The sequence below is a fragment of the Pleurodeles waltl genome, chromosome 1_1, assembly GCF_031143425.1.
Source record: "Pleurodeles waltl isolate 20211129_DDA chromosome 1_1, aPleWal1.hap1.20221129, whole genome shotgun sequence".
Classification (NCBI taxonomy): domain Eukaryota; kingdom Metazoa; phylum Chordata; class Amphibia; order Caudata; family Salamandridae; genus Pleurodeles; species Pleurodeles waltl.
The window spans coordinates 197,073,649-197,094,445 of record NC_090436.1 but is presented as its reverse complement, the minus strand read 5'-3'; the positions used below and the strand labels follow the sequence as shown (position 1 = coordinate 197,094,445).

Below are 20,797 nucleotides of genomic sequence, written 5' to 3'. Positions count from 1 at the left end.
GAGGAGTGGGTTTGGGTTTTAGAGGTGTGGGCTTCGGAGGGGAGGGTTTGGTTTTGGGCTGGATGGGTTGGGATGTAGAAGTGATGGAAAGATGTCTGGGAGGGGTAGATTTACATTTGGGAAGGGTGGTTTGGGATTTGGATTGGGTGGGTTGGTGTGGAATAGGTGGAAAGATGGTTTGAGATGTGGACAGGGTCATGGCCAGGGTAAACAGAAGGTCTTCCTTGGGAAAATGGGTAGGTTGGTTGGCAGGGATTTTGGGTTGGGAGGTAGGGCCAGTAGTAGTGTCTGATGGGCATGTGTCGGTTGATGATGCAGGTGCCTGTGGACCTGGTGTATGTGTTGGTTTGTGTCTCTGACTGGGTGTCTGTTTCATGGGTGAGTGTGGGTGTTTGTGTACAGTATGTGTAATGCGCAATGTCTGTATGTGTGTGGATGAGTGTGCTGTGGATGTGCTCTGTGTGATTGCAGTGCCTGTGTATGTGCTGGTGCATGTCTGTTTGGTGGTGGGTGTGGATGTTTGTGTTGTGGTCCATGTAGTGTCTGCAGGTGTGGTGATGGTAGCTGTGAGTATCTGTGTCATGGTGGGTGTTGTGTCTGCAGGTATGTGGCTGGTAGGAGTGGATGTTTGTGTCATGGTGGGTATCATCTCTGCAGTTGTGTTGGTGGTGGTGGGTGTGAATGTTTGTTGTGTGGTGAGTGTGCTGTCTCTGGGTATGCCTGTGATAGTGGTGGTGGGGTTGTGGTGTCTATATATGTGTGTCTGTGTTCCTCACTGTATTTGTGTATGTCTGCAGGTATGTGGCTGGTAGGAGTGGATGTTTGTGTCGTGGTGGGTATCATCTCTGCAGTTGTGTTGGTGGTGGTGGGTGTGAATGTTTGTTGTGTGGTGAGTGTGCTGTCTCTGGGTATGCCTGTGATAGTGGTGGTGGGGTTGTGGTGTCTATATGTGTGTGTCTGTGTTCCTCATTATATATGTGTGTATGGATGTGCTGCTTGTGTGTGTTTGAGTGGGTGGGTGCAAATGTGTGTGTGTGCTTTGGATAGGGCTGAGAAGAGGGATGTGGGATGGGGAAGTGGTGGGAGTTAAGGCAGGAGGCTGGGATGGGTGGAAGGCTGTGGTCATTGAGGAGGCCAGACCTTGGAATGGCCTAAGCTAGCATCTGTGTCATCTGCCCACTAATGCTCTAGATGGCATTGAGAAGTGGAGTCTGGTCTACAGAGATAATCCGCAATATGTCTTTAGCCTCCTCATTGAGCGCATCCTGGGAGACAGGGGCAGGGGAGGAGGTGCCTGCAGAAAAGGTGACACCACCCCTTTTATGAGGTGAGTATGGCCAACTAGGGCAAGAGCACAAGAGATGGTGGAGTTGAAAACATAGGGGGCAGACGATGATGCAGGTGGAATTGTCATTCTAAGGTCCCTCACCACTAGGGACCGGCCTTCTGTGCAGTCCTCCGAAGATGATATTGAGTCACTGGTGGGCTCCATGCCAGTCCCCTCACCTTCCATGGCACTAGGTCCCTCTGTGTTATTGGTGTCCACTAGTACACTAGTACCACAGTGCCCAGCGTCTTCCCCACCGATGTGCCACTGTCACCTTCACCTTGACCTGAAGATCTGAAAACACAGATACAACAGTTTAAGTGTATCTGTGTAAATAGAAAGGAAAATAAACTTTGCTCACAAAACATTTGCCAAGTTTACATATTAAACCAGGTTGAAGGCCCTCAAATGTGGGTTCTTTAACATCAGTATCTCATGCATGTATGGAAGAATTCCACAAACCATTAACTCACAGTCTAGAAATTCCCCCATGCTTGCTCCCATATCATATGCTTTTTGTCGCTCATCCATTTTTATTTCTCTGCATGAGTAAATACATGAGCCTGGATACATGCCTAACTCACTACAGTACATAGCAAAAACATATCCACATGTCCAAAACAGTTAGGTTTTGGGACTGATATTGACTCATCAAGATGGGATACTCCAACATCTATGTGATGTAACCTTCCATCTGAAAATGCCCCTTTAAGTATCACTTTTCTCACTATCATTAATCTCTCATCTGGATATAATGAAGGACACTTAAATGTCATTTGGGATACGTGTAACTCTGTCACCAATGTGGACGCATTCTTGTCTGTTTCAATCAATACATTTTGGCATAAGAATTCATGTTGGTTGACACAGTTCGGCTTACATGCACATTTGTGAAGGGCTGAAGCTTCATGACGATCTGCTACTGTCTACATGAACTGACATGAATCTTGCTGTGAAAACATATCTCTAACATATTTCAGATAAGGATTCCAGTCCTTTTTGAGCATATGCTCATGAAGATATTGACATTGTACCAACTTACCAATGTAAAGACTGAACCATCAACTGTATCATAAGTGCATGCTATGCCTATGTCAACATTAATAGGGCCTGGATTATCTACTCACATTTGCAATGGAGCATCACACCTGATCCAATCCTCAACTGGGGCATGTCAGATACAAATGTCCCTCATTACATGGAGAAAATGCAGGTAGCCCTTTTTCACATACAGACATGTGTTTGCACAAAACGGTACTTGGCTTGTGATGAATACATCAAACACAGCATCAGACACTGTCTGAATAACTTACACCTCCAGAAATTCTCATCTGCATAGGATGTGTGGATGCAATATTGATGCCATACAACATTGCTGTAAATCAAAAAGGTTAAACAACAAGAATAGCTACATACTATAATTCATACCCTTGATGCTGCTGTTGGGCCCTGAACTGTCCATCAAGTTCCGGGTAGGCCACAGCAAAGATACAGGCTGTTGGGGGGGGGTCAGCGTGCAGTGTACGCGCTTTCCTCATTGGAAGGCCTGGCTGAACTGGACTTGGGCTGACTTTCAAGTCAAGCATCAGGGTCTTCCCAAGTCTTCCTGCAATGCAGGCTGCCCTGCTTATGGACCTTCGGGGTCCACACCTTCTTTGAGGTGGTTTTCCATGTGTCCCACTTTTGATGGGTGTTGACCTGTATAGATGAGAAAAATAGAACAACAAAAGAGGTTTTGAGTGATTTTGTTTGTCTGTAATGGTGTGACAAAATGTTGTTGCATTTCTAACATGCATTCCGATAACAGTCAGTACAATTTGTTTTACAAAACATTTACAATTTCCTAGGCAGTGATCTCTTGAGTACCCTCAGCACTTTCTATCTCCTTGTGTTACAAATCCAGGCCACAAACATGATCTAGGCTAGGTCTAGGACATCTTTCCTGTAGTGAGAGCCAATCCTGATTAGTGCTAATCAATTTTCACATAACACCATGCACAGCTACATTGGCTTCATGCTTAATCTTCAAAGAGCCAGATACTATGGTTTGCACCACATACAGTGACTAAGGGCAGCATGGAAGGGTTTCTGTGGTGACAGCATGGTGTTGGTTGATGTATGAACATGTGTGTGTAGAAATAAGACATATTTGTATGGATGATTGAGAGCCTCTGTCATTTGCACTTGCAGCACAGGAAATGTCCCCATATGTGGCACCATGACATGTACAGATACTCTTATTTCTAATTATGGGGTGTAATTTCACTTGACAGAACAGCATCAGACAACTCCACAACTTTGAAGATTCTTCTTGCAGTTTACATTTCACTCATTTTGACGTGGACTGTAAGTTTTCACTTATATTAGTGGTAACTTGTCTACTGGCCACTAGAAGTACTAGGCCTGCAGTTTCAGTTTGTCTAATGGAAGCTAGAATTGTGAGTAACATGATCTGCAAATTGAGCCTATTTTTTATCTGACTTTTCATTTCAATATACAGAACATTTCCAACATTGACAAACAACATTCTCATTCTATACCCAGCTTAATTATTCAGTTCACTACATTCTAATGACTCTTCACTCATGAACGAAAGGGACAAATAAGCCTGTGCACATGGCAGTAGCAAGTAGATTTATGAAACATTTTCCATGGAAACATGTACCTGTTCCTCTGGGTATCCATACAGCTGGCTGTACAAGGACAGAGCCTCCCTGGTGAGGAGCTCCAACTTCTCAGGGGAGAAGGCAGGGGCCCTGTCACCTACTTTGCCTGGCTTCCTGGCTCCCAGAGGTCAGTAACAGCAGCAAAGGTTGATGAGGTATTGTGGGCTGCACTGTTAGAAGATAAGTGAGCTTTTTGCCAGAGACTGCATACAAGTACAGGGCATACAAGCTCTGCGGCAGAGAAGGACACAGCCATTGTTTTTCGTATATAGCCATCACACATGATAGCATGTGGCAGTGTCCATCGTGGAGAGTTCCACCTACTACAGGTTCAACTTCTGCAGACAGTCAACAGATAGCAAATGTCCTGACAGTAAGGTCAGGCATCCGCCATGTTAGGATGTGTGGCTGTGTATTTTGAAACTGTTTGTGGATCACCAGCACTGAAAATGGTAGAAATCTCAGATATGTACAACACTGTTTTTGGCAAGATATGACACATAAAAAAGTGAACCGTTACTGTGTTTGACATCGATAGTGCTGCAGTGTATGTTATACTTCCATTTACATTCATTATAAAAAACAAAATAAAAATAATGTGCAAATAATACATTTCAAATGTATTATTCATGCATTATTTGTAAACAATGCCATAGTTTTAAAAAATGTCGATTTGAAGTAGCAAGAATGTTTGAAGATTATGTTAACATATATGACACATCAGGATCACTTATCTGACCATGACATGAAATGTGTGTAAATGTCTTGTTTATCAATTTTAATTTACAGTTTGTTTTCCTGACATGCAAACATATGAACCTAGGGAAGGGTAGCAGAGGGCATCCTCAAGTCCTTTACTTTTTTCCGATCTTGCCACCATAGAAGAGGGGACACAATTAAAAAGTTCATATTAAATATGCAAACTATACTGGCTTTGTGTCAGGAGCCTGAGCCTGATCTCATGCCTTACAATAGGAATACAACAGCAATAACACCAGTAGTAAAACGCATTACAGTACTTTATTTTGTGGCCACTGGCTCTTTTTATTACACTGTGGCAGTATCTGGAGTCATGTCACAGCCAGCTTTCAGCAGCATGCTACAAGAAGTCTTTGCTTCAATGATGAGACACATCAACAGCTTCATCCAGTTTCCAAGAACTCAGAATTGACCAGAGTGAAGGGAGAGTTTTATGATGTGGGTGGCCTACTATATGATGTTGGAGTAATTGATGTCACACAAGTTGCCTTGATGCCGCCACATGCAGCGGGGGACTGGTCTACCACAATGGGCAGAACTTTCCATTCCATCAATGTGCAAGATGTCTGTTTACCAGATTTATACATCTCAAGTGCGTGTGCCCGCTTTCCTGGGTCAACACATGATTCTTTTGTATTACGGAACAGCACCATACCCCTGCAAACTTGGGCCTGAGAGGGCCTATCTTGTCGGTAAGTACGATATGACTTGAGGATCATTTGTTTTAATCCTAGTCTGTGAATGTACAATGGCCTGATATGGTTTTATGCTATCAATTGATTGCTTCATGTAGGAGACTCAGCGTATTTTAGCTGACCATGGTTGTCAGCACTGCTGAGGAATCCAACAATGCCAGGGGAAGTCTGCTTCTATGAGGCCCATGGGAGAACACAGAGTCAAGTGGAGTGGGCTTTTAGGCTCCTGAAGGGCAGATTTATGATGTCTGGACAAGACCAGTGGAGCCCTCCTGTACTCACCCGATAAGGTGTGACAAATCATGGTTGCCTTCTGCATGCTGCACGACATCACCCTGTGTCAGAACATCCAAATCATCCCAGATGATGGAGACAGTGAAGAGCCACCATATGAGGATGTCCAAATGCCCAATGAAGACAGTGATGAAGAGGAAGGAATTGACCCACGTCAAGATGTCATTGACCACTTCTTCACCTCAGTATAAGTGTCCCCTTACATATAATGACATCCAATGTTAGAACAACTTGTGACATACTGAACATATCAGTCTGCAGTGGTAATTTGGTAGGAATGGTCAGTTCAAGAAAGTCCAAGGCAAAGATGTTTGTGGATCAGAGTTTCCCTACATTGACTACTGTGTTTATTGACAGAGATTACCTTTGCTTGTGCTAAGTATATGTGTCCTCCTAATTTATCATTGGAGTCAAATTGTATATGTGAAATCATTAATTTCCCCTTGTTATTTTGTTTCAGCGTCCTTCACCATGTCATCTTCATTTGGGCATTTCAAAGTTGTGACATTTGCAGTGATATGTTGCTGTTTGAAAGTACAGAGTGAACATGGTCTGGTCCTGGGCAGATACCCACTTGGGTTGGACATATTTTGTACAGAGATGACTTGCACTGTGATTAAATGGAAGTGTTTGAGATTGTATTATACCTGTTTTCTGTTGGATGTTGCCACCAATGCAATATGTGCTGTTTAACTTGCTCTAACCATATGTGTATGTCAAGCCATAGCATACTGGTCTCCCTTCACATTGGCTAAATCTTCAATTTGTGTTTAGTGTAGGAAGCTGTTGAAGTGCCTTCTCATAGATTAAAGAACTTTTTTCGCACACCACTGAATGGTGGTTGGTACTTTGCAACAGACACTACCACAGTTTCCTGAAATGATCAGGGGGCCTCAGACGTTGTTACTACCATGATGTAAACCATTGGTGTTATTTTTGTAGAATTCCTGTTGTGAAGTCAGGATGTCTGGCTCCAGCTGACTTCATGCATCAATAATAGTTTGCCTTTTTAATTTGATTTCACAAAATATTCACTTTCTCCCATGGTGTCAAGGTTCTGGATTGTCAGCTTCCAAATGGCACAGAATGTTTGGTTTCTGCATGGTTTGTGAAAAGCATATTTGATTGTATCATAAACTTGTTACCTAGAAGTGCATGACACCAATATATTCTAATTTAATTGTATCATATTGTTTGACAGATTTAATAAATGGTGTGTACAAAAGACATAGAAAAGGTATTAGCACAAAAATTATAACACTAGCCTTTGATTTTGTTTTGTGTGCATTTATTTTGAACAAAAATATGAGTGCAAAAGCTTTGAAACCAGAGTGAAAAAGAACAAGAATAAAAAACAAAAGTCCATTATGGATGAAACAATATTTTTTTTAGCATACATTGTCTGGAGTCCAATGTACAAAATACATCTCACCCTCTCTTCTCAGAAAAGGAAAATGTGTCAGTGAAATAGTCCACAGAATAATTGGTAGACACACACAGGAGGAAATTAGGGGCCAGATGTAGCAAACACTTTGCGACTCGCAAACGGCGAAAATTGCCGTTTGCGAGTCGCAAATGCGTGTTTGCTATGTAGAAATGCATTTTGCGAGTCGGAACCGACTCGCAAAATGCCTTTCCGAGTCGCAAATAGGAAGGGGTGTTCCCTTCCTATTTGCGAGTTGCAGTGGTATGCAATTCCATTTGCGACCGCGTAAGCGGTCGCAAATGGACTCGCAGTTACCATCCACTTGAAGTGGATGGTAACCCACTCGCAAACGGGAAGGGGTCCCCATGGGACCCCTTCCCCTTTGTGACTGGACCCAAAAATATTTTTTCAGAGCAGGCAGTGGTCCAAGGGACCACTACCTGCCCTGAAAAAATCCGAAACAAAAGGTTTCATTTTTTTTTTCTCAGTGCAGCTCGTTTTCCTTTAAGGAAAACGGGCTACACTGTGAAAAAAAGAAACTGCTTTATTTAAAAGCAGTCACGGACATGGAGGTCTGCTGTTCCCAGCAGGACTCCATCCCCGTGAGTGCCCTGAGTCGCTATGGGGTCGCAAATTGCGACCCACCTCATTAATATTAATGAGGTGGGTCTTTGCGACCCCATAGCGACTCGCAGAAGGTGTCTGAGACACCTTTCGGCATCCCAAATTGCGACTTGCAATTTGCGAGTCGCAGGGACTCGCAAATTACAAGTCGCAATTTGGGAGTTACCTACATCTGGCCCTAGGTTCTGCGTCTCTTGGAGGTGGTGATGGAGGTCTTGCCATCCTCCCCTGGTGGTCTGCATGAATCTTCCCTCCTGGGGGGGGGGGTGGATGGATCAGTTTCCTGTTGTGAAAGGGCCTCCCTGTCTGTGGCTGCAGAAGATGTATTGTGTCCTGATGTAGAAGGACCACAGAGAGGGGTAGATGGTACAGGAAAAGCCCTGCACATGTGATGTGTGGTCCCGTCTGGGTGACAATGATGCCAGTGGCCTTACTTTCCTTGCCCACTAATTCTCTCCCATGACACCTACCCCCACTACCCTGTGTCCTTGCAGCAGACCGGCCCATCCCACTGAGTCAAGGCCCAACTGGAGGTGCTAGTTGTGGTTGCTCAACAATAGCCAGAACTGGGGGCACAAGATGGATGTTGTGTTCCTCTGGACACAGGAAGTAGAGGTATCCATAGGCGCAGTTGTTGTAGCAGCTGGGGTGGGAGGTGTAGGTGTCAGCTGAGTGTGACTCACCGAGGCTATCTACACAGACAGACCAGATGGACCAGGCATCCCCTCATCATCAGACCTGCAGGAATGGTGTCCTCACTGAAGGCTTGATCCCGGCCTTGGAGTGGAGGTGTCTTCAGTTGCAAGCGGTGGTCCACTGGGCCTGGGTGTTGGTCCTAATCTGAATTACAAAATAATAAGACATAAAAGGTCTCTATTGTACCTCAAATTTGCCTTCAGCTACAGATGATGCAACCTAAAAAAGGAAATATGATTAATGGGATGTTTAGGCCTTTGTGAGATTTTTCACTTTTTATTCATGCAGGATAATGTATACAGAAACACACTTCAGTAACAATGATGGAGAGATGTCCTGAAATGTAAAATGTTATTTAGAAGGTGCACAGTACATGTACTAGACATGCAACTCAACAATGTAGAGAGGAGATTTGAGAGCTGAGCCCTTTCAATGCTTAGCAACCTCAAAAACAAACCATGGTATAGCTTATTGGATTAAATGACATCGGTCATCATATAAACATGGCAAAGTAAATTGTGTATCAACACTACTTATAATCAGCGTGCCACAGAATATGATTGGGAGCCTTTGAATATAAAAACTATGAGGCATATTTACAATCCCCTTGCTCCCCTTAGCACCATTGTAGTGTCATTTTTTTTATGCTATGGACGTGCTAAACTGGCCCTCACCCTGCACCATATTTACAGAGTGGCGGTCACTTCGGATTGGCTGTAATACCTTCAAGATCTAAATCAGGCCTAAACATTCACAAAGAATAACTGCCGCTGGTCCCAGGTATAGTCACTTTCACTTAGGCATTTACACATTTGGATCCACTCAGACTATGCCAGAGTGACTCAACCAGAATTGTACAAAGAATATGTTTTTTTTCTTCCAAAACAATTTGTTCTTTGGAAGTTTTGTTGTAATACCGGTTGGATAGAAACGGGGATTTACGCTTGAAATGCAGTAATTACACATGTGGTATGGCTGCACCTAGTTTTCTGACGACAAATTTCAAAAGTCTAAACTGCTTTGAATTCATGACTACATGAGGATATTGATCCAGCTACAACAAATTGCCAGGTAATCTCCATTCTGTTGGTGAAAATTGTAATCCCACAGTAATTTCACATTCTGAAAATACAGATTTCCACAATACCAGTAGTTTTGGATGTATGTTAGCTGCGTTGGGAGCTGCAAGATTCCGAAAATGAAGAATATATTAGGATTCAGAAGAGCATCACAAATACTCAGTTTGAAAGCCTCGCAAGAAACGGTGTCCCCTCTACATTTATTGTATTTTTTAATGGGTTTTTGTCTAGCAATGCAGGGTGAGAGCAATAGAAGAAAAGAAAAAGAGGTCCCCTGAATGTAATGTAGCTACTTCTAACCCAATCACTATTCGCCCAACATATATCCACTAAAATGGTGAATCATACTTCATTCGCTCATATCACACAACATTTTTCCACCATACCACTTTCACATCAGACATCACACCAAATTAAAAACCATAGGGAAACACAGCGGGAGATCCGCACATCATGACACAAGTGTTTTCTTAGGCAAAATTCAGACATACATGCATGTGGTGCTGATTTAATATATTCTTTTACACAGTATCTCCTATATACATTCAACACAATATTTCATCTCTTTTCTATTTAGAATATTCAATAAATATAACTTTTAAAGCAAAGAAATAATGTTCATTTCATCTCGTTGTGTATATTCCAATCCTCAGAGCCCCAAAATGTTGACACCCAATGAGTTTTTCAGTGCCCGATACAAATTGCGGCAATGCAAAACATAGAGGGTAGGGTGGGGAAGCAGGCCAAGGAGAGGAGACCACAGCCTGACCCATAATCCTATGGGAACCACTACATAACAATACAGAAGAAGAATATGCTCCTTTTCTGAGAAGAATGCAGATAGTAATCCATATATTTCACAACTGCATTCAATAAGATGACTGATGAAAGGTATGAGGCCATTTCGAGCGCTCAAAGTTATAAAATCCATCTGTACACTGTCCACGTCAAAGGGCATCCTGATTGAAGGAATCTGAAAGTCCCTACAATACGATGATCTGCACTTCTCAAAATGTTCTGCGTACAAAGTCCCAGGACTGGAGAACTGATAATAGCCCTAAGGACTGTGTGACCTGTAGTAGAAGTCAGACCTTTGCAGGGCAATTTGGTATGGAATAAATATTTCACTAACCTATCATGTCCTACTGTTTCCAGCAAGTTGGCAGTATATTTTCTAGGTCGTGGTAAATATGTTACACATTTCTGCTTTAAACCTATAGACGTAGATGGTAGTATGTACATTATGGCTGTAATGACATACAAACATACAGCTGACTTTTACTGTTCATGTGTCATAAGAATCGGTCCTCTGGTTACCATATATATATTAAGCTGGTTGCAAACATGCCGACTATATTAGATGTTGCCCTGTAGGTATGTGTCTTTCCTCACAAGGCATGGAAAAAGGCACAATCGCATATGCGGGTCGGCGATTCTCCACATCAAAGATAACTGCCCTCCCTTAATTTCAGAGTAATGTATTTATATGCACTCTGCACCTCCTCCTTAAACTCGCAAACCAAAACACGGACTTTTTCCAAAATGTTGCTTGGACGTAGCTAGACACATTTATCCATGTTTAAAAACTGAGAATAGGCTAGCACTACTTTTTGATAAAGCGTACACTTTCTTTGTCCTCATGATTCCAGTTTTACTAAAGTTTCGGACTACTTTTTAGATCTTCTTTAGATTTTTGTAAGGAGAACGTGTATTCCTTTTCTGAAAAGTTTTATAAGCATCTGATCGTTTCCTTTAGAGATTATGTTCCTGAATAAATAACCAAATTAGATAAACATGCTAAAATATGGCTTCTAACCAATCGTTCCTGTGCTTTATCTTCTTTTATTTAGACAGAATTAATGTTTTTCCGGAACAAAAACGACAAAGAGAAACTTTTGTGAAGACAAATGTGGCAAGCCGGAAGATTTCCCAGCGCTCTGTCAGCAAGGAAAGATGGGTGGAGACGCTAGTGGTGGCTGATACTAAAATGATAGAGTATCATGGAAGTGAGAACGTGGAGGCTTATATCTTCACCATTTTAAATATGGTAAGTAGATCCAACATGACAAACACGTTTTACAATGCATGTTCGTGTGCGTGGGTGTAATAAAAGCCTTAGAAGTGTAGTGATGAGAAGTGCAGCAGATGCACTGGCCCTGGACGCCATGGGAGTGAGAGGCCCGCTGTACCCTAATTACAGCTGGCCTTTGCTATCTAACCTCTTTTTTTCTTGTTTACATGAAGACCCGTGACACCCTTGCTACACCGAGGCAAAGCATCATGTTTACTTGGTGGCAGGCTCAAGGTGTCTCGTCTAGTGTGCGTTCTAATTAAGTCACTGCATTTTCTAGTCCAGTTGAGATTTCACAGTGATCTTACAAGCAGGGCGACAATTGCCACGAACTCCCTTATAAATAAATTGTTCTCTTACATATTGGTCATTGATAATCTGAAACATGCCTGATATGTATTGTTCAGCAGATTTTGTAACCCAGCAGATATACGTAACGCCTGGCTACTTTCAAATTAAATAGAACATTACATGTTTAGAGTCTAAATATACTATTGCATAAGCAATGGAAAGAGAAAAATATATACTGGGACTGAATATATTAATGGCTTCCTAGAGCAATGCAATCTAGGAGACCATTACTGGGGCTACAGCAAATATTCAAATCAGCAGAAAATCCCATTCTATGAGGTGATGTGACGGAATGGGGTAAGTACAACAACGTGGACGTTTGGCATCTTTATTGGATAAACTGACTGAAAATAGTAATAATACTTTATTAGATTAAAGGAAAAACAGAAGGTGCCGGGTCCTTAAAGGCTTGTAATTTGTCAACATTCCCCTCAAGAATACCGAACTCGGTATTGTCCGTTGTTCATTCCAGGGTAGTACTTTGACGTTCAGGGTCGGTAAGTAGTTTAAAAAATAGCTAACATCAAAACGTATTATTTGGTAAGATATTTGTAAATGGTGACTAGTAATAACTTTTTTTTATGAGAAGTTGTGTGTAGGAGTGAGATCTCTGTTCGTGGTATATTTCTAGTCAAATCATTAACTAGTTAACACTAGATCAGACTAGTTACAGCTGATGTTCAAAAACAAAATGAGAGTGTCGTTTTTTCTTATGCTTTACCTTAATTTATAGAGCTTCTTCAACGCCAAGGTCATCGGAGCACTCAGTTCACCTTATATAGAACAGAGTAACTGGAGATGACAAGCAGCTTTTATAATAAATGCACTTCTAATAATTGGGGAATGGAGGGACCTGAGGTGAGAGGGTAGCCTGGTAAGTAGGACAGGAAGGCAGGCAGTTCGGAATAGAGAACCTGAGAGGGAAGAATCAATAATGAATAAAGCACCAGTAAGCCCATTCAGAGTTTTTGGAATGGCTGGTGAAAGATTGTTAAACACTGAAAAAACGTTTGTAGTGGAAGGTTTTTCATTTCCTTTGGAATGACATGAATGATTAAAGAGGGCTGGACATGCAGGTTGGAATGCACTTGCAATGTATTCAATTCCAGATCATGGTAGCTGATCCTGTGAACAATTGTTTTTTAGTTTCGTGTTTTTATAACATGTTCCTATAACCAGAGGACACTACGTGGTGCCAGGGACATCTATTAGGCAGTGGAAGAGGATAACATGGGTATTACATTGCCCCTGGGTTAGAATCTTGGAGGAGGAGTAGAATCAACTGTTGTCCTTGAACTGAGGTTGGAATCATTATATTGTTGGAAGGTTCTAAAGTGATGCACTTTCATGGTGCAGTGATCTTGCCTGTTTGTTCCATTCTAAATGGAATTAGTGTGAGACAGTTTACGAAGGCCAACCTTAGACATACGGTCAGACAATATCTGGTGAATAACTTAAAAATGGTATCTGAGTGTGTAGCATACACTGAATTGTAAACTAAGCTCTCAGTTCTTCTGCAGGGGTGTATCGGTACCAGCCAAAACTCGATCTCACTCAGTGACATCTGCGCGATGATAACATGAACATAGGAGAAACCTGGGGGAAGGGGAATGGGGAGTGAAACAGCAGCACAGCAGCACAGCAGCAAAGCTAAAACCTCTTGTCGGTGAGGATCATCTTGTTTTTACTCGTAATGTGAAGAAAAGAAGACGGTTCTTGTGAGAAACATATATGAGAGATTACATGTTAACTTGAATTAATTCTATTTCATGCTGTTCTCTCTCTCTATACACACACACACACACACACACCCCTATATATATATATATATATATATATATATATATATATATATAGCGGGAGAGGCAAAACGTTTTGGTGGAAGACCACTGTAAGCTGATAGGTACTCTCTCTCTATATATATATAGAGAGAGAGAGAGAGGGAGAGAAAGAGAGACAAAACAATGAGAAATAGAGTTATAGATCAAAAGAATATATATATGTATATATATATATACATATATATATATATAGAGAGAGAGGGAGAGAGATGTTACCTACTGGTAGTCTCTCCAGTAGGTATAGTTAAGACCTAGTTGCCACAGCAAAGCACGTTTTGATTTGGCTATATCTTTGGAGCTGTTTGACAAATTTTCATGAAATTATCCAAAAAAGTGTCAAGTTGGTCTTATTGTGCATGAAATGTTTTGGGATGATAGACAAGAATGGGGGTTCAAAAAAGTGCATTTTCCATGTTAATTCCAATAGAGATTTTAGACACGGCTACAGCCTTAACCGCTGGACAGAATTACACCAAATATGGAAGCAAGGTAGCTCTTGGTTCAGAAAGCATACTTTTTTGTTAATTGGAATAAATTTGTTCAGTAGTCTTTGAGGTATTTAAAGAAAACCAAATTTGTATATCTGGGCAGAGTCTAAGCACACATCTCCTTGTGAGATCTGATTGGCTGACAGCACTTCAACCAGGAAGTGCTGGCAGCCATTCTCGAACCAATATACATGATAGCACCCCTCTGAAATACATTGTAGTGAATGACAAGTTTTGAGGGTCACAAAAGGTGAGCATATAAAGAGTGATAACAGATTTTAGTTACAATATAAATAATTTGTTGATGGTACCATACTAATTTTAGGAATTGTGGTGTGTTCTAATATGATTTTACCCTTCTGGGATTGCATGAATCATGTTTGAGACAAAACTGTTTTCTCATGATTATCCATTATAGGTTATGGAAGGTGCTCAGAAGCTAAAGTGAAAGCATATTTTCTGTAAATTCACTCTATCTTTTTCAGTTGTATGAGAATTAAGTCTGACATTCTCAGTAAAATATGTACTTCCAAAAGGAGCAGCATGTCTGTTGATACCCCTGTGTTCTACTGTGGCCTAGCAGAGTATTCTAAAGATCCTAAAGAACAACTAGAGCACTAACAATCTTATTTATGACAAAACTGTGGCACACTTGAAGCCATCTTCATTGAATCAAACTGGTAAATGTTAAAACATTTAATTAAGAAAGGAACAAAATGAGGGGGTTCATTTTGTTATAGAAAATATGTTTAGTGCTGTTGAAAGAAAAATTAGGACATGTTTTAAGTGCGTTCTCATATATCTTTGTCTTGTATTTCATTAAAAAATTCTGATATGTGGACTGAACGCACTTTCAACACTAGCAGCAGACTGCCAGTTAACTCCCTGTTGATCAGCAGCTTGCAGTGTTTTAATGAGCAACTATACGGCCAACATTCTGAATTTATGCATAAGTGTGGCATATCTGAATGCCATCCTGATGGAATCAAAGTAGAAAGCTGAAAGGTTTTTCTATTAAGGATACTGCAGTAAATAAGGAAATTAGGTAGCTTCATAACTAATAAATCTCCCAAGATGGCCACCAGAGAACAAAGAGCCCAAATGTAGCACACATATCACCCAAATGTAGCCTAAGTATACCCCAGTGACAGAAGTGTGCAAAACACATAAGCTTGTTTTTACAGTTTTACACAGCACAGACTTGATTCAAAGGTATTAGCGTACTTTACATGAGCATTAGTTACATTACACAAGAACATATTCATTTTGGTTTTAGGCATGAGAAGATTAAGTGATTTGCCCAGAATCACAGGATGTCAAGCTGACACTAAAACATGAACCTGGTTCCCCAGTAGCAAAGTATGCAGCTCTGGCCATAATGCCACATCCTCTCCCTTAAGTGTAAGAAATAATTAAATGATCAAGCAAATAGGTGGCAAATAATTTAAAATTGCTTTGTTGCTATTTGAGACCTCCGAAAATATGTCCTCATTTTAGTTTTTAGAGCACTATCCATAATTTCTATGGGAATAAAACCCTATCATATTAATCATTTCTAAAGAAAATGCTTTAGGTATTACAGTTTCGATTACATCAAGATGTCGTCAGACGTGCCACACTTTTGTAATAAATATAAAATCTTACCAATCTAGTTGTTCATTAGAATGCTGTGGGAAGCACTGGTCAGGGGTACGGACTCAGATAATTGAGGTCAGGGAGGAAGGTGCAGAGGCAACAAGTTGGCTATGCTGGGCAGGTGCGAGGGGCAGTACAACAGACCATAGAGGAAAGGGGGGCAACAAGCCAACCATGCACGATAGGCAAGAGAGGCTGTGGAAACAAAACAGACCTTTGAGGGCAGTAGAGGCATTGGCAGTGCAACCATACATGCCAACAGCCCCAATTCAGCAGGAGACTCCTGTTGTTCTTAAGCCCAAAAGGGATTTATGTTATCTGCCTCCTGACTAAAATGTTCTCCTATTCAATGTAAGTCAATGGAGAAAATCTATACCTCATGTTTTTGTTTCTCAAATTTTCCCTCTTACCAAGTTTAAAATGTTGGCAAGTATGGTACATTGGATCTCGGAGGGCATGAGGAATGGGGTAGGGACATGGGTAGCTAATGACAGGAGGGAGATGGGCAGGGGCACCAATGTGACCTTAAAGGGCAAGTGTCTGGGGGTGCAGCAGCACAATACATCACACAGAACAAGCGGGATGGCAGTGCAGCACAACAGACCATGAAAAGCATTAGGGAGGGGACAGGTCCATGTGCAGAGACAAAAGAGAACAGAGGGGAAAGAGGCAAGGACAGTAAACTGTCCATACCAGAAGGGACAGTTGCAGCATAACGGACTATGAAGAGCAGAAGGAAGGGAGCAGCGGCAGCACATTGGACCATGCAGGGCAGGAGGGAAGGGGTGGTTCATGGACTCAGACAACAGAGGGTAGGGAGGAGGTGGATGGGAAAACTAGCTAACTGTTTAGGGCAGGCAGAAAGGACAGTGGCAGAAAAACTGCCATACAGGGCTGTAATGAGGGAGCAGAAGCATGGACTTGTACAATAAATGTCAAGGAGGAGGGAGGCAGGAGCAGTAAGCTTGGGTGGGGGCAGCACACTGCCAGGCCAGGCCCTACATCCAACCCCCTCGAAAGTGCATTGCAAAGGGCATGTTACTTAACATTAAAAAACTCTACAAATTCACAGAAAAAACAAAGGTTACAGGAGCATTATAGTTAGGAAATAGAATGAAAAAAACCTTAGCAATTCACAAAAAAAAAAACAAAGGTTACAGGGATATAGTTAGGTTTATATTTTACACGCAAATAAACTATTGGAATTCAGCTGTTATAGTTAAAGTTATTTCAAGTAACTATAACTCATTCCCCAGGGTAACTACAACTCATGCCCTCACCATGCACTGATAATTACCCCAGTTATTACATCACTCATGACGTCTTCTTTAACATCATTGATAATCTCAGTGAAACATTTGCAGTTATTTTATTGATGAAAAAACTGTACGTTAGGGCATGAGCCTACCCAAACATGCATGCCTAAACTGCAGGAATGGGCTTGGAGACACATTGTATAATGCTACATTAGTGGGTGGCCCATTGAGCACTGCAGCCCAGAAGTAGCATTCATTTACAGACCCTGGGTACATGTAGTGCCATATACTAGGGACTTATAAGTAAACTAAATGTATCAATTGTGAAAATGTAAATTTTAAACTGTTTACTGGGAGAGCAGAAGAACTTTCTTACTGGTTTGTAAAAGTAAAGTTGTCAGAGTTGTTGACTAACAAAAATGGGTCCATTAAAAGAAGGGCAAATATCCGATAGAATACCATAAAAAACATTGGTTATTTCCAACAGTCTTCATTTATGTAAATGCTATAAATAATTTTGGCTAAGTTCTCATGTCAATTAAAATTTTAAAAACTGTATTAAAGCCATGAGACATTTCAAAAATCTATTTCCTTCAATAGTAAATGGGAAACATTAGAGCATCTCCAAACACCGACCCCCTAGACAGCTAAGTAAAGGCAGTTAGCCTTATAAATTTTGAAGAAAGATGAAAAACCTTTAATGAATATGTGTCATTTCATTTTTAATAATTCATGCCACTTCTTGCGAGCATCAAATGGGATTCCAAGATAGGGAAGGATATTGACCTTTTCTAATTGCGCAATAACATTTTTATTCATCTTATAGTTTCTAGGTTTGGTGCTTTTGGGCTAAGTACCACTGTTAAAAACTTAGCGTAAATTATATTCAAGTATAGACATTTTATAAACTTAACAATGAAATTGAAAAGTTTCTTGAGGCTGAGACACTACTAATTTGCAGCCCTGCGAAACACCGATACTCAAGTTAAAGGAGTTCGTACACTTGCCTTTACGGTCAAACCTAAAGCTAACTGAGAGATTGTAGTGAAGCTGATGAAGAAAGCTAATAACGGCCCTATTACCACCAATAGATGTCAAAATTTACCGTAGTTTGGACCTGCTGACTCTGTCAAAGGCGGAATTTTATTCTATAACTGTCCTGTGAAGAGAACAGGTAAAATTCTGTGTTTCAGGTAAAATTTTATTGATTTGATCACACTGAGGAAACTTCATCATTAATTAGTTTTTGGCAACTTTCACAATCAAGTTTATTAATGGGATAGCACCAGAGCAAGCTGGGTATCCTTTGTTTCCTTTTTTAAATACTTCAATTTTCATCAAGTGAGACCATGAGCAGATCAGCGGCATGTAAAGTCAAATTTAGTTGGTGCCCATAAATCTAGATTGCTTTTCTGCAGGTCAATTGTGACTCCATCGGGACAAAGCACCTAACCATTAGGGTTGTCTACAATTGCTTCAATTACCCAGTCAATGTGATATGATGAGATAGGGTGATGTTTTACAGAACTTGCACCTCTGAAGGGAAGTTGGGCTAGGATCAACAATGGAATAATACATTTTGGTGAAATGTGTCTGCCAGTTATCAGCAATAATAATTGAAACCGATGAAGAAGAATTGTGCTCATAAGGATTGAAGAATTAACAACCTTCCAAAAAGCACCACAATAAGTACAGAGACTGCTTTCAACTTGTCCCAAGCCTCAGAATTCAGGACCAGTTTTCTTGACTCAAGAGCTGTCTTATAAACCTTGCTGTAGATTAAACTTTTTTGTCTTGTTGCAAGGAGTTTTTGGAGATCAAGGTGGATGTTATGAAGAGCTTTGTTACATTAAATAGCAAACATTTCTTGGGTTTTGAGGATGTGTGTGTTAATTTAGCAGTAAACAAAGTGTTAATGGTAACAATTATTGAATTAAACGATTTTATGTGAGCGTCAATGTTGGCAGTAATCCCTAGGCAACAATAAACATGATACATGCAGCTAGATAACTTGACCTATAAGAATTATTCCTTATCAATTCCCACTGAACTCTTTGACCTTGTTCAGGGGTAGATTCAGCCCTTGGGAAATAGGTTAAAATCTTGACTTTCTGATGGGCCAAGAGAAAGCCACAGGAAAAAAGTGGACTGTAGCCACTAACATTTCTCAACCCACTTGCAATTTGACAACAACGTTTCTATGATATTGAAATATAAAAATATAATCTATAATACTATGATTGTCCTGTAAAGAAAGGCACCAACAGAAAATCTGTAACACTTAAGTCATGCAAATTCAGTTAAAGCTCTTTCAAAGCCTCGCCATACAGCTCATGCCTAAATTGAAGCTTATTGTCCACATAATAGAGAAAATGTAGTGCAAATGTTGGACAGTTATTAGGACGCCTATGTAGATTAAAATCACCCATAGTTATAGTGGAATGACTGAGCGTCTATGTTTTTCTATAAAAATGATAAAGGTCATTGATATGCAAAGGATTTGACAGAACAAATACATTGTTATAAAACTTCATAATTAAAAGATCGCAATTATCTTCAAAATGTAACAAAATGGCTTGATAATTTGGAGAATCATTTACAAAGCTGCCGAACAGTTGATGGAAATAAGTGATAGAATTAAAAGTCCACCCTCTGCTTTTACAGAATGAGTAGGAGTAGATGGGATTGTAAAAACTTTACTGAAATGTCACACACATTCCAAAATTACCCAAACACTACATCTTCCTTTAAAATTTCTCCCTGGACATTGGTGTAACTGCATCGCCTCAGTAATTTTGGAAACGTTTGCTGTTAGGCTAATTAATTCAGAGTGATTAAAAGTTCACCTAGCACTAGTTTAGACCCTCTTGACTATTTATCCTGGGTTGAATTATTATGAGCAGGAGCCATTGAAGAGAAATATGGAGTCAAATCTGGAATTGGATAATACAGTCAAGTCTCTCCATCAGTGGGGTGTGTTTGGTCATAAGTGATTGCCCAACAGCAAGTTTCAGGTTCAGAGGAGGTCTTCAGGGAAGAGGCTAAGTGGCACACAGAGTTCTCATTAGTGGCCACTCTAGTAGGGACCTCATCAGATAGGCCCCTTATCAAAGCTTCTAGTTTCACAGTGAATTGCAACCCTTACGTGGAATGTGGTTGACCTGCATTCCCACAATAGATGTAAGTTCTTAATTAGTGGTCAGAAGCCTCTATCTTGGAGGTGCCTCCAGGTTGTGATGTTTTACCTTCTTGGCTTTCTTTGCAGGAGGCGCAGTGACCTATTGGTCTCTTTTAGGGGGTTAATGCACAAATGTCTCAACTGTAAGGAAGCTGGAAGAAATAAAACAATTTGAGTCAGAGTTCACAAGGTAGCAGGCTGCAGACACAGTAGGAAGAAACTGTGGTGAGTACTGTCTCAAAAGAGGACTTATTAATCAAGCATAGCTACTGTTCCACAATGGCTAACTCAAAATTTAGAGCGCCAACAACACTAGTTAAATGGTTTACAGTAGAGGACATGGTAGTGAGGTTTTTACTCTCGAATTTCATAGCTGGAGTCTTCTTTTTCCCCATGACTAAAAGACCTCTT

At 40.8% G+C, this 20,797-nt stretch overlaps 1 protein-coding gene across 3 annotated transcripts in view; it reads left to right on the top strand.

Moving 5' to 3' along the window:
- Positions 1–20,797, top strand: part of ADAMTS12 (ADAM metallopeptidase with thrombospondin type 1 motif 12) — a 3,732,731-nt gene that overhangs the window by 1,865,656 nt on the left and 1,846,278 nt on the right. For all 3 annotated transcript variants that reach the window (XM_069220543.1, XM_069220552.1, XM_069220534.1), the window contains exon 4: positions 11,417–11,613. In XM_069220543.1, the coding sequence (XP_069076644.1) occupies positions 11,417–11,613 (197 nt within the window). The remainder of the gene's footprint in view (positions 1–11,416; positions 11,614–20,797) is intronic.